The following is a 14836-nucleotide window of genomic DNA, read 5'->3' on the forward strand; positions in this document are numbered from 1 at the left end:
CGACTCCCTCTTCTACAGCCATGTCCAGGCTGGTCGCGTGGCATAGATTCCCCCCCATGGCACAACCAAGCATTGTCCACGCCCCTGTTTCCATCCATCTGACCTTTTCTGCCTTGTTCTTCTTGTCCCCAACCCCAACTCTGGCTGCAATGACTACCTGAGTCTCTTGGGGGCCTCTTAGCACAGTTGGCCAGCAAGCTACAGGGTTTGGGTGTGTGCTGCCCGGTACACAGTGTTCCTTCCCAAGGGTCCCTCTCATCCTTAGTTCCACTTCTTTTGATTGTGGTCAGATGACAGATCCAGCCCCAAATCCTTCTTCCCACTGCTCAAAGCCATAAATGAAGCTGGTAAGAGAAGGGGCTGGGCTGAGCGTGGATGGCTGTAGCTGAGGGGCCTCCAGGGCTGGGGAGCCAAGCCCCTTGGTTCCTTGGCCACTAGCAGTGCAGCCTGAGGTTCCTGGAAGCAGACCCTTGGGGGTTTGTCACTGGCTTTCTAGGCCAGCTCTTCCCTAACCTCCAGCCGGGCTGTTCATACGGGCACTGAATCTGCCCCAAGGCCACCGTGGATTCAGAGAGGAGGGAAGAGAGGACTCAGTCCACACCCCAAGGTGCAGTGGGACACCAAGGACAGGAAGTCTGTGGGCTTGCAGGTGTACAGAGCTGGGCATTCAGGCCCTGGACATTCAGCTGCCTCTCATTGTGACTTGGGAGCTCAAGAGCCAGGTAGAAATAGTAAGTGGCCATCTCCCTACAGAGCCAAAGAAGGGCCTGAGGGCCAGCCCTAGAGTGGGGCCCACCTAGGCTGTAGCCCAGGGTGGACCCCACCTTCAGCTCTCCCACTTTCGTGGCGCCTTTCCCCTTCCTCTCTCTGGCTGACCCAGTCCCCCGGTGTGTGCAAACCACTCCCATGTGTGTCCTGCTCAGGGTGGGTCACATCCCGCTATCCTAGCTGCCGTCATGCAGAACCTGAGCCCGTGTCGCCTGCACTCCACTGAGGGGCTGGAAAACTTTAAGGTACTCAGACTGAAAGCATCACTGCCCTCCTGCAGACTCGAGTCAGCACCCTGGGGTCCAGAGCTGAGGGAGCGGCTGACTTGCCTGTAGAGCTGGGAGTGTGGGGTGAGGGTGTCTCGCTGTCCACCTCAGCTCCCTTCCCCTTGGCCTGCATGTGCCCTCAACCCCAGGCTTCTCCCGAGTCCTTCGCTAACCACCATGGTCCTCGGCAAATAGCACAAGCACCTGGGCCTCGGTCTCCTCCACCCGCAGCCTAGCACGCCCTGACGCATGTCCCTTCTGGGGAAGGCTGGGGGCTGGTGGGTGAGCCACCCCTGGACACCTTGGGCTCACTGAGACTTACCATCTTGCAGATGGACTTGGCCTCCTCGGAGAACTTGTGGGAGTACACCTCCTCTGTCTCCAGGACCCGGCGGTCCACCTCTTCCCGCTTCACCTTCTCCTTGCGACCACGGAACGGTGATTGGCCCTCGATCATCTCATAGATGAGACATCCCAGGCCCCAGTAGTCAGGGCTCAGGCCATATCGCTGGTTGTTCAGAACCTCTGGAGCTGGAGGCAGAAGAAAAGGGCAGGAGGGGTAAGAGCTAGCAGCAGCAGGACACTGCGCAGCCATAACGGCCACAGCTGCTCCTCACCTCAGAAGAGGTTCCTGCACCCTGGAGCAGCATTGCTGGTGGGTGACCTGGAGTGTCTCAGCTGGGACATCCCCTCCTCCAGCCCCTGGGCCAGCCGCTGGAAACCTCAGCTCCTCCAGGGTGCCTGCTTTGCACCATCAAGGGCTCTGATTGTAGCACCAGAACTGAGAGGTCCTGCTCCTTTGAGGTGCCCCCACCAGAACACGCACTCACTGCCTTTTCCACTGCTGTGTCCCCAGTGACATGCAGTAGGTGCTTATATATACTTGTTGCAGCAAATAAGGGTGAGTCCACCCAAGTTAAGGATTTTAAATTGATCTGGAATTCAAACAACCTCCCATTATGTCTTTCCTACCCCTTTGATAGAATGAACTCTAGATTCACCATAGAAGCACAAGAAAGACAGTCACACGTCATGTGTGAACACATGCACACATGCACCAGGTGCACGACAGCGTTGCACACGAAACGTGCAACACCCTGTGCAAAAGAAGACGATGTAAATGCAGAAACCGACATGTAAGCAGGGATGCAGAGAGGCTTATCCATCATCCACCATCATCCACCATCATCTACGTGTCTGTGAGCATCCACACGGGCATGCGCACATTCACATGGGCACGCGCAAATTCACACAGGCACACGCCCTTAGGTCGCCAAATATCTTGCAATCTGCAAAGGACTCTTCAGCACCAGAGACCAAGCACTGAATCCCACAGGCACAGCCTGGGTGGAGGGCAAGGAGGTGCCTGGCTCCAGAGCTTGCATGGTCCTGTGTCCCAGGGTGAGTGGGGCATGTCTGCAAGGTGTAAGAGGAAAGCTGGGGGAGGCCCCATTTGGAAGCAGGGCTTTGGGGGCCTGGGTTTAGCTCCAGGTCACTTTCCTGAAGCCCCTGGGACGTTGGTCTTGGGGCGGACTGAGGGGGGCCAGGGCAGGTGTCTAATTAGAATCATGCTTGGTGACACAGCGGACTCATTTTGGACCCTTCCTAATGAACTTCCTCCTTTCAGGGGGCTATCTGCCTGCCCCCCCAGACCCCTACTTCCATGAGGCCTCCCTAGCAGTGCCGAGTGCCAAGCTCTGGCCACCCCCAGAATGGGGTAGGGGCTGCAGAGAGCTCTTCGGAGGCTGCACCTAGGGTCCCGTGTGCCACCTTGGCTGGCTAGGGTCCACCAAGGAGTCAGCAGGGGCCTTGACTACCTCTGACCAGCGGTGCTCTGTGGTTGGGGGCCCAAGGGAAGGGTCAGCATGCGACAGGAGCAGGGCCACACTCACCCATGTAGCCGACCGTGCCCACCCGGCCGCGGATCAGGTCTCCCTCAGGGATCTTCACAGCCAGCCCCAAGTCTGAGATCCTGATGTGGCCTGTGGGGGACAGCAGGGTCAGCGGGCTTCGGGACAGCTGTGTGGGAGCTTGGTCCACCTCAGCCACAATGGCGAGGCACATGAGCTCTCAGTTTTCCCTCTGTCCCACGAAGATGTGACCCTTGTCTGCCTCTCAGGGTGAGCACAGGACCCGGGAGAGGCCAGGCATGACGTGCCGTGGGTGAACTACACTTTTTAGGAGTAAAACACAAAGATGCAAAAGGATGCCGGGATCTGGCTGGGCGCTGGCCGACCTGCCTCATAAAATGCCCTAATGGGCTTTCTGGAAGGCTGAGGTCGCAAAGTTTAAAATGTGCTGGCCTGATTCTGGGATTGCTTCATGGGAAAAATATGAGATTCTCCTGACATTTTGCAACAATTTGCTTAAGGGGAAAAAATTACAAAGCAATTTGGGAAGCAGCTCCCTGCCCTGCCTGGTTGGTTTTTGGAGGTGGTTTGTTTTTTTCCCTTCAGAGAAAAAAGGAGAGCAAATGTCTGGAGATGGAGCCCATCAGAGTCCTCAGAGTCCAGTACGGACTCAAAGACCCAGGAGACGCCCACTGAGAGCACCAGCGCTGCCTTTGCCTCACCACAGGCAGGGTCATGGCTACATCTTACCCTACAGGAAGGAATGTGTCCCTCCACTTTCTGCCTGTGGATACCAGGGCCCCCTGCAGCCTAGACCTCTGCAAGACCCAGTCCAGAGAGCAGGTGGGCGTGGGCAGTCAGCAGCAGGAGCTCAGTGTGGGCGGGGCCCTGAGACTGGCATGGCTCTGGGCCCATCCACAGAGGACCAGCAGGCTCCGGGACACCCCGCTTCTCCAGGCACAGCACCCCAAATAGACCTCTCTCCAGGGGCCTGGGGCATGCAAGAGGCCTGGGTTCTGCTCCCTGCTCCCCACTGATACCACCAGCTGAGCTTGGCAGCCTGGCTCCTTGGAGCCTCAGTCTTGTCACCTATGAAATGGGCACTGAGACCCCACCTTCTGTGGAGATGGGAAATTCTGGTCAGGTTGCAGGTATGGGAGGCTACATGGTCCTCAGGGGTTACTGAGGCTGCTCTTGCTATCCCTGTGCTCACTCCCAGGAGAAAAGAACGATGGTAGCAGACAAGCAATAACACTTAGCAGGCTAACGGGGGCTCCCCACGGCTGTCCCCCCCTAGAGGGGAAGGCAGTATGCTCCTGGTTTTCACGCCGAGCAGGGAAATTTCGTGTAAGTGTCTGTCAGCGTCTCCGAAATGCCAGGCTCCTCACGCAGTGCTCTCTGTCCCTCTGGGCCAACCCACGATGTTTCCTCACGAAACAGGAGCTTTGTCCACACCCACTGCCTCCCCTGGCCCAGGACTGAGAAGCTGGAGTGAGGTCTTCCCATGGCCTCTCCTCCAGCGGCCCTGTGGCCAGAACCCTGCAGCCATCTCCCAGAGCCCTGAGCCCGACTCACCATAGTCGTCCAACAGGATGTTTTCAGGTTTCAGATCTCTGAAAGGGAATGACAAGAGGCACCTGAGCGTGCCCATCCTGGGCAGCAAGGACAGACTGGCACCTGGACTGACCCCTGGGTAACTAGGCCCGAGCACCCCAGGGCGTCCCCTCCCACCTCTGGGCTCTGACCGGCTGGTCTCTCCAGGTCAGGAGAATCTTGGGGTTCTTTATCTCCTTCCAGTAACTCAAGACAAAAGCTGCTGTTTGCCACAGGCATCTTCCTGCCCTGAAGGGTGACTGGGAAGGTAGGAAAGGCCAGTCCTGGCACCTGACCACATACTGACAGCCCCCAGGGCAAGGGAGGCTGGCTGGTGTGGTGACAGACCCTCTTGAGGGCTGGGAAGACCTGAGGTCCCAGGATGCCATGAAGGTCCTGGGAATGAGGAAAGAGAAATCACGGCATCCAGAGCTCCCGCTGAGCAACTGGGAAGAGAGAGCTGCAGGGGAGAAGCTGGGGCCCTGGTAAAGACCCCTGTGGGTAGGGCTCCAGGAGGCCCGCATATTCCTGCCCCAGCTGGGCCACAGCCAGGGGGAAGCAAGCCAGAGGGTCACATGCAGGTGCTGCTGCCTCATCTATTCCCAATCCTGCCTCCTTTATGCAGGAACTTGCTCGAAATTAGGAGAACCACTGCCTTCCCAGAACGGGGGACAGGCATCAGAAGCTACTGGCTTTCCTAGTAAAGGGTAATAGCCCAGAGAGGGGTGCACACAACTCAGCTCTGCCTTGGGAATGACAATAGAGCCCATCTGGATGGGGTTCCAGTTCCCAAGCAATGGGCTTTGTTTATTTAACTGAAGGCAGCTGTCCTTATGGGGAGTGGTTAATGTACCCAAATCCACTGGGCAGCCTCACAGAGTGATAATTAGTGTCTGTGTATACTTGTTCATTACAAAATAATGTTGTTGCTATTGTTATTTACATTGTCTTCCTTTGATGTGTTAACAATTCCAAATAAGGACAAGAGACACCTCCTCAATAAACCAGCATCTGCCTGGCTGGAAGAACAGCTCCCCAGGGGCATGGGCCAGAACCAAGTCCACACAGAGGGTCAGGACCCCAGAAGAGCAGGGTTCTCTGCCTCCCTAGAAGAAGGGGAGCTGGACTTGGAGGGCTCTATTTTCCGTTTTCTTTCTTTCTTTTTTTAAGCAAAAGGCAATCAAGTGGAGGATTCTTTTTTCCAACCCTCAGGGAAAATGTTCTCTCTTTTCACTTGAATAAAAACAAACAAACAAAAAAACACAAGCATAGAGATGGGATAGGGGAGGGCTTGTCACCAAGACCATTCTTTCCGGTTCCCAAAACTTTCCTGGACTCCTCAAATGGCTGGGGCTCTACACAGAGGTCTTCAAGCTGGGACCAGGAGGGTCTGTGGGAATGTCAGTGTCCCAGGTGCGGCCAGCCCCAGGGCTGTGGTTGCTGACATCATTCTCACCTTCCAGGAGCCTCCCGTACATTTTTTAGACAGATGATGGTGCAAATCAGTTTGCTACAGTGATGTGATTCCATTAGATCCACTGGTAAGTGTTCAGTTTCAAAATATCAATATTTGCCACTATTTAAACACGTGTTGGGATATTTCAATGTCAAACCATAATGAATAGGGGCAAGCTGACAATTTCAACGTCAAAAAGCAAGGGGCACAGAGGTTTTCAAGTTTCTTTGTGGAGCATTGTGAGCAGCGAAGTCTGCTGCTGACCCTGAGGAGAATCTGGACACATGGCCCGACAGTCCAGGGCCCTGTGGCATTGAGGTCCGTGCGGAGAGTGATGAGCACAGGGTGCTTCTCTGATGCCTGCCCCTGGGCGGCCTCCCTCTCTAAGCTTCCTGGGGCTGATTCCCCTGAGCTTCTTGGGGCTGGGCTTCAGGGACAGGGGTTGTGGCCCATTGACCTCAACTTGGGGGAGCCGGGGCTTGGGGAGCATCATTTCACATGCTTGGCTTCCCTATACTTTGGAGGCTAGAGAACATACTGGAGAGAGCCCTCCTCACTTGCTCGGTCCTGGGGATCCCTGGGGCTCCACGGTGGGAGGAGACCATCTGACTCCTGCATCCTCACTTGTGCTGACCTGGTGCAGGGCCAGCCCCACCCAGTCAGACTCCCGGGAGCACAGCTCACCTGTAGACTGTGTTCTCGCGGTGCAGGTCTTCCAAGCCGCAGAGGATCTCAGCTGCATAAAACAAGGCTCGCTCCTCCTCAAAGCCAGGGTTCCCCATGTTGTAGATGTGGAACTTTAGGTCGCCCCCATTCATGATGGTTAGGACCAGGCACAGGGCATCCTTGGTCTCATAGGCATAGGCCAGGTTGACCTTGGAGTGCAAGAGCAATCATGGTGAGCTCATGGCAATCACCACCCACTTCCGTCTCCCTTCTCAGGTTCCTTGAAGCTGGAGGCAGGTGGTGGAGGCTATCTGCACCCTGAGACCCTCTTAGTTACCTTATCTGCTTCCCCTCTTGGCTGATGAAGGACTTAAACTTGACTCCTTCTAAGTGGTTCAAGGTGAAGGGGACATGGGGAGGAGAGAGGTAGGCCAGCACCATGATCTTCCTGGATTCCTACCCCAGAATGGTGTCTGTGCTTTCCCACCACAAAAGCTTCTGCATTCATTAGTTGGTTAGAACTGGTATTGTCTTTTTGGTTGGTCAGGAAGGTGGGACTTGGCTGCCCTTTGGGTTGTAAGGACCCATTATCTCAGGGGTGAAGGGCTAGGAAGTGGCCAGTAGGGCTTTGGGGAGTGGAAGACAGCCTGGCCAAACTTTCTCTTGCAAGCAAGACCTGCCATGTCCACCTGCCAAGGGAGCCACTAGGAGAGGTAGATTCCAGACACCCAAGGCACTACGGATTGGGGCCATGGGGTAACTGGAGAGGTGGGCAGTGTTAGGGTTGATTGGAAATTACAATGGGTGGAATTCCTTCTTCTCCACTTAGAGAGTTTGCACAAATAAAATCTGAGCACTGCAGACCGCGCCAGGGAGAGGCTGGGCCATCAAACTTGGAGGGAAACATCAGGAACATCATTCATTTCTGAGGAAAGGTGACAAAATGGCAGCGGAGGGAGAGCAATCTTGTAGGGTTGTGTTTCTGCCACCAACTGCTGCAGGTACAACTCAAACCTGCCCAGGTGGTCCCGGGGAAGGGCTCCTGCCACAGGGCTATGGTTTGCGTGAGCATCTTCAAAGGATCATGTGTTTGCAGCTTGGTTCCCAGGGTGGCACTATGGGAGGTAGTGGGACCTTCAGGAGGAGGGGTCTAGCTGAAGCCCTGGATCACTGGGGGTATGCCCTGAAGGGTGCAGTGGGACCCAAGCCCGGTCTCCCTGTTTCCTGGGTGGTTTTCTTCACCATGAGTTCCCACTAGAGACCAAAAGCAAGGGGACAACGTGATCTTAGACCAGAACCTTCAGAACTGTGAGCCAGAATAAATTTAAGTGCCTCAGGAATTTCACTTTGGTGATGGAAAGCTGAATAATAAAAAGCGTCACAGTGGAACTCCCTGCGGGCACAGTGAATGAGACACAGTCAAGGAAGGTCTAGCCATCAAAACTAATGGCCCGTGAGGGGGTGTCAGCCCGGGTTTGCCAGGCACGGGGTCCTTTTCCTGGAAGTGGACCCCCCAGCACCACCCCTCCATGGGCAGCTTCGAGGGGGCCATCAGCAGTCAAAGAGGCCTAGGCCCAAACTGGCAGGTGTTGGTTATCCACCTCCTCCTGTGAGGTGCCATGGCACTGCCCACCTCTTCCCCCTGGACAAGGCTGGCGGCTGGGGGCAACCTGAGATGAGACTCAGAGACCCAAACTTCTGTCCCCTTTGACTATCACTTTATAAAACCACCTTCCTGGGAGGGATGACCAAGGCACTGGGCTGATGTGGTCTCTCCTCTCACAGTTGGCGGGAGTTTAACGGGGACAAGCTTCATGGACAGCCATTTGGGAACAGCCATCAAATGAAAAACCTGCATACCCTCTGCTACGGCAATTCTTCACCAGGAACTGGAGTGCTACGGGGACGTTCACAGGTGTCCACCCAGAACCCACCAAAGGAGAGTTCAAAGACGGATCCTGCAGCATTGTTTGCAGTGGTTTAAAACGAGAAGTGATTTCCGTACAGTTCATGGTTTATCTTTTCCAAGCAATCATCCAAAAAGAGGTGAACTATTGGTGTGGATAAAGGGAGAATACAATTTAAGAGGAAAACGTACCATAAGGTGTATGAGAAGGGGGCTGGGGTCAGAGCTCAATGGTAAAGCACTTGCCTAGCACGTATAAGGCACTGGGTTTGATCCTCAGCATCGCATAAAAATAAATAAGGGTATTGGAAAAATTGTGTCCACTTACAACAAAAAAATTTTTTAAAAGATGTATGGGGAGACACTGCTAGTTAGAAATAATAAAGCCTGTGTATGAATAAAACGTGTCTGGAATGATCTCTCAAAGAGGGAGGCATTTATTTTTATTGTGTACCCTTCTGTGCTGGTTGCATTATTACCTTGTACATGTATTAGTTTTTAATAACATGTTACAGAGACCAAGTATCAATGTATTCCTCCAAACTTCCCAGCCTCCTCTACAGCTAGCTTGTCCCTTGAGGTGACTAGTTCATGCGGAATGTCAGTCCAGTTGAGCACTAAAAATTTCCTGGGGAGACCCACCCCCAGCACTCCCTCCAAGCTTCAGATGGAGTAGATGAGATGGCGGAGAGTGGCCTGATCTGACTGGACTTGATGTGGTTGACAAGATAACTTATTGTTTTCAGCGACTTAGAGTTGGAGCTAATTTGTCACTGCAGCAAAGCCTAGCCTAGACCAACTAACATGATACACACAAACAAAATGGTGTCTCCCTAAGAAACTCCACCATGATGGTCTCCACCATGATGAAACCAGTCTAGAGGGTCTATAGGACCCAAAGATCCTTTTGATTGAGCCTGAGGTGAACTTATTTTGTTCACTAAGGAGTTTACAAGGTGGTCCTGGGGAACAGAAGTCTCAGGCTCACATGCAGAGGGTGTCCAGGCACTGGGCAGGGCTGGTGACAGGACAAAATCAGCCATGATTGACCTACAGCTTTCTTACTTCCCTGGGGGTGGGACCTGCCACACTGGAATACCACCCACCAGTAGGTGAGGGGGGTCTGGGTTACCAGAAGCACGGGCCTGTTGTTGGGCCCTGGGCACTCACCACGAATTGGCTGTTGACCTTCTCGAGAATCTGCTTCTCATTGAGTGCCATGGACTCCCCTTTCCTCTTTTTGATCCTCTTCTTCTCCAAGCGCTTGCAGGCATACATTTTGCCTGTGGCCCGAACCTGGCAGGCACAGACCTGAGGTGCGAGAGAGACACCAAGGTCATGGGCACTGTGGTCTGCCTAGGCCCCTCCTCGGCAGGGCTGCAACGGACAGATCAGAGCCAGCTGGGCTTCCTGTGGGTGCTGCAGGCCCACAGGACCCACAGTACACCTGGCTGTACCCACTGCTGTCCTGGGCTCTGCCCTTGTGACCTGGCCTCAGGGCCCCTTGCTGTCCCCTTTGACTGCTTAGGAGGATCCCGGTCCTCAAAGAAACAAAATGGGCCATGCACACATCAGTTAGACGATTGGCAGAAGCTTCAAATGCTGCCCTTGTCTTAGAGGCAACTGAGTTTCTTCTGGCAGCCACTGGTGGGGACGGTCGGTTTTGGGGACAGTGAAGGGAGACCCTGGAGAACCCTGACTTCATCATTCAGATCTGGGAATGGGGCATTTGGTTTCTAGCCCTAGTTCTGCCCCTGATTGGCTATGTGACCTTGGCCAGGTCACCCAACTCTTCTGAACCTCAGCTTTCCTCATCTCAAAAATGGAAGTAACAAGGCCGGCCTCACACACACTGGGTCACATAACGCCCAGCGAGATCTGGATTCCCACAGGACAGCGCATAGCCAGGCATCGTCCAGACAGGCAGAGGCTGAGCGGCCCCCACCTCCCTGCCTCTCCAGGGAGGCCCGCTCCCCACACTCCTTCCCACCTCACACACCTCGTGTACCCCAAGGCATGGATCCTCCACCCTCCCTCACTGCCACCAGGGGACCCAGGGCAGAGCTGTCCCTGCCCCAAGCCCTGCTTAGAACTTCAGGCCCACCCAGGAGGGACAGGCAAGGTGAGCGGAACCTGAGCTGAACCTCAGTAGAGAGCGCGGGTGTGCACTCACCTCCCCGAAGCCCCCTTTCCCGAGTACTCGATACTGCCTGAACGTGTTTTTGGTCACTGGTTGCCTGGAAAAGAAGCAAGAACCCCAGGTTGGTCTCTGGAGGTAGGAGTCAGGATCCATAAGAAATAGATGAGGGAACCAAATGCAGAGCCTGCAGCCATACTCAGGAGGAAGTGGGGAGCCTGTGCAGGGAGCGGGGAAGGGACGGGGAGCCACAGAGGAGCCCCTCTGAGGCAGACAGAAAGACAGAAAGGAGGCCCTGGCCTCCCAGGCCTTCAGGCCTCACCCTTCCAGCAGGGGCCACACCTCCTGCCCTGGCTCCTTGCAGAATCCAGAAGACCCAGCCTCACGAGGGGCAAGGCTGCTGGCTTCAGGTCTGCTCCTGGGACTCTGGGACAGTCAGTCCCCAACCCTCCACCACTGGGAACCCTTTATCCTATTTCCCCCATTGATCCAGGATCCGGGAAGACCCTGAACGTCCAATGTATTTATGAAGTAATCTCCACTTTGTGTCCCCCGACTCCCTGTTTCCATTAGCAAAGCCACTTAGAACATCTACTCAGGCAGGACTTCCGGTCACAAGGACAGTACTCCGAGGAGTAACCCGTAGAGGGTCATGCAGTCGCAGCTAAGGACTCCACGGTGCCGGGAGCTTACTTTTCTTTCCTGGCCTTTTGGCTACAACTAATTAGCTTAAAATGTTAAAACTGGCTCTTGGATCCCCAGGACTATTTTTGAGTGCCCTGCTCCCCAGGAGTCCTGACCAGGGCAGAGGTTGGAGTGAGACTGAATTGGGCCAAAGAACTGGGTCAGTAGGAGAAGGCCAAGCGAGCTGGTGGCCCAGCATGAGGCACGATCTGAGAAACCCTATCCTGCATGGAAACCCTTCTTGCTGCTGGGGCCTGAAGAGGGTTTGGATTTCACTGGAAACCACGTCCTCAGCAGTGCAGTTCCTTTCTTGGATCAACTCTGAAAACCAGGCACCCTGCTCCTTGTCTCCAAGGCACGTGCCGTACCTCCCTTCTCTGTTCGCTGGTGGTTCTGCAGGAAGTGGGGCAGGTCCCCACTGGAAGCACAGAGATGCTCCCTCGGCCGTGCTTCTTCTTCCACACAAGAGCAGCCTGGGCAGCCTTGGTGAAAACCTGCCATGTGCCCGCATCCGCCACGCGGCCCTGGGAGCCTTTCCTAGAACAGCCCCCAAAACCACATGAAGGCGGCCGAGGCCTAGCAGTTTATGATACATGGAGAACAAACAGCCGGTCAGTGCTACCGCAGAGCTCCTCTGCGAGGGGGAAATAAGTGTAATACAATTTCCCAGGAATTTCTTGGTTAACCTTGGGAGGGAAAAAAATCCCTTTAATATTTCAACAGTACAGCACCAACAGGCCAGGATCTTGTTTAGAAAAAAAATGAGGGGAAGGCAGGGTGCTGTCAGTCATTAAGCCGGGATCCTGCTTCATGAGTTCGGAAAATGTAATGCCTTCCAGAGTGAGTGCTTAACTTCTGGGGTTCCCAGAGTGACAATGCTTGCTGAGTGCTACATCCTGCACGTGGGCTTATGTCACCCTCATGCTAACCCCAAGAGGTGCTGCTGTCCCTGTTCTACAGAGGACAACACTTAGGCATTGAGAGGGGGAATGGGATGCCCAAGGTCGGGCCGGTAAGTGGTGGGGCTGGCACAGGGGTGTAGGCAGTCATCTGCAGAGCCTCGTTCCAACCTGCACTGGTACCTGGGAGGGCTGGGGCAGAGGGCCATGTGTTACCCAGCCCAGGGCTCCAGGAAGGGCAGGATGAGTGTGCACCCCATCAGCCTGTCCTGTGAGCTTCAGGTGGGCTGCGACTGCAGAATCAGACACAGAGAGCTGAGGGCCGTGGTCCTGGTCATGACTGCAACTGTGCCCAGTGGTGCCCCTCCTGCAGCCAATGGCTGACTTCTGTTGAGGATTAGCCTGTTGAGGATCTAGCACATGCTAAACTCCTCTTATCTCACCCTCACCCCAAGACTACGAGGCAGGCATTATTGTCCCCATTTTACCAGTGAGGAAATCGAGGTTTGGAAAAGTAACCCAGCCTTGTTGAGGCTCCTTGGGAAGAGAGTCTGAAGCAGGACTCAGACTGAGTTGGGTACATGTGCAGGGTGGCCAGTGGTATCATCGGGTCAACAGAGAAGGCCACCTCTGGTCTCTCGGTCATCCCCACTGGTCAGGGTGGAGAGAATGGCCCACCCAGCTGCACAAAGGGCACGTTCCTGCTGGGCTTCCTGAAATGTGCTGGGCTTTGAAGGGGCTTCTGTCTTGCAGCTTCTGAGCTTCTGAAGGGGTTGTGGAAGGGGACACTCCCACCTCACCTACCAGCTTAGCTCAGCATGGATTTAAGTAGCTATCACACCTTTCTCCAAATCCTGGAACACTGTAGATAACTGGGCAGTGGGCTGGGGGTCCTGGGCCAGGGTCCCCCCTTGGCTGCGCTACTGGCTTGCTGGGAGATAAGGCAAATCAGGTCCCCTCTATGTCTCTCCTTCCTTATCAGTCACAGTGAGGCCACATCTGCCCAAGTGACAGCCATGCATATGAAAGCATTTGAAGAGAATGAGACATCAAATAAACCATTAAGAGACTCCCTGTCTCATCTCATTAGCGAGATGGAAAACTAAAGAGGGAAGCCCCCGCTCATTCACTGAGGGGAGCAGGCACAGTGCTGAGGACGCTGGGGAGGAGCTGGGGAGGAGCAGGCGTGAGCTCAGGAGCAACTGGAAATCGGGGGCGGCAGTTTCAAAGGGCAATTTAACAGTCCCTCACAGTTTGCAATCAGGTGACTTTTGACTCAGAAACTCCCGCTAGGAATTTCTATGGCTGTACTTGCAAAAGTACATAAAGATTTATGTTCAAAGCTATTCATTATTTCGGGGAAGGTTGCATAAAAACTTGAGAACAAGTGTCTATTAAGGGCACTGGGCAAAACAAAGAGTGTGCAACTACTTCAAAGACTCTGGAAGCTCCAATTTGCTAGCAAAGAAAGAATTCCCAAAGAGAGTGAGCCACAGAAGCAAGAACAAGGTGTTGAGTGTGTGTGTGCATGTGCGCACGTGTAATGCACACACTAATAAGCACAGGGCTTTTCTAGAATCCCCAAGAACTTAATTAATGAGAGGAGGATAGCTAATTTTATTGTACCCATGGGCCACGGGGGTAACCAGCTTTTATATGAATCCTCAGATGGAACCCTGAGCCTGCTGCTCCCACTCACTCCTCTCACGCACGGGGTGTGGGGGACTCACCTCTCCAACCATTTCCACTGGAGAAAGCGATCAAAATACATGCTGTCCAGATATTCGTGGAATGGCTCTCCGCTCAGGTAGTCATGGACAGACCTAGCTCAGAGAGACAGAAGGATGGGCATGTTATAATCGCAGACTTGAAGCAGCCAGGTGGGGCTGTACCTGCAGCGTAACAAATGCAAACCATCGAGGCAGGCATCTGGCCAAAGGTCTTGTCATTTTGCTGAAACTGGATGATCCTGCAAACATGGTTTGGTGTCTGCCAGGTACTGGGCACTGTTCTAGGTCCTAGGATATGCCGGGAGCATGGGATGGGCATTGTGATTAGGGACACAAACAGTAAGTCACTAGCATTAAACCAGCAATCTCAGAGTTAAGTCATTGCCAATTAGGGGAAATCTCTCTGAAAAGGGGATCTGTGAGCTGAGGTGAGGACAGAGGCAGAATTACTGAGGTACAGGGAGGGGCTGGGACTCAGAGGTGGGGTGGGGGTGCAGAGTGGGGCTCAGGACCAGTGAAGTCACTATGAGCCTTTCATGAGTGCAGCAGAATTTACTGGTAACCTGCTGTGGGCCAGGTGCCAGGATAGGCTCTGGGAGACTAGGACTCCTCTATATTCTTAGGCAAGGCCTAAGGGGGCCTGGCAGGGTTCAAACTTGGCTGCAGGCAGGGGTGGGCTTCTCCCCTTAAAAAGTGGGCCTGTTGTGTAAGGTGTTACACACCTGTAATGCCAATGGCTCAGGAAGATGAGGCAGGAAGATCACAAGTTCAAAGCCAGCCTCAACAACTTAGTGAGGCCCTAAGCAACTTAGTGAGACCCTGTCTCAAAAGAAAACATTAAAAATGGGCTGGGGATGTGGCTCAGTGGTTAAGCACCCTTA

The 14836-nt window shown here is 54.2% G+C and overlaps 1 protein-coding gene across 3 annotated transcripts in view; it reads right to left on the reverse strand.

The window, feature by feature from the left end:
* Positions 1-14836, reverse strand: part of Grk5 (G protein-coupled receptor kinase 5) — a 189921-nt gene that overhangs the window by 9102 nt on the left and 165983 nt on the right. For all 3 annotated transcript variants that reach the window (XM_027929952.2, XM_071610860.1, XM_071610859.1), the window contains 7 exons: positions 13956-14048; positions 10679-10742; positions 9676-9816; positions 6618-6808; positions 4460-4497; positions 2927-3016; positions 1357-1565 (listed from right to left, as the gene is read on the reverse strand). In XM_027929952.2, coding sequence (XP_027785753.1) covers positions 1357-1565; positions 2927-3016; positions 4460-4497; positions 6618-6808; positions 9676-9816; positions 10679-10742; positions 13956-14048 — 826 coding nt within the window. The remainder of the gene's footprint in view (positions 1-1356; positions 1566-2926; positions 3017-4459; positions 4498-6617; positions 6809-9675; positions 9817-10678; positions 10743-13955; positions 14049-14836) is intronic.

The sequence above is a fragment of the Marmota flaviventris genome, chromosome 4 (assembly GCF_047511675.1).
Source record: "Marmota flaviventris isolate mMarFla1 chromosome 4, mMarFla1.hap1, whole genome shotgun sequence".
Taxonomy (NCBI): Eukaryota; Metazoa; Chordata; class Mammalia; order Rodentia; family Sciuridae; genus Marmota; species Marmota flaviventris.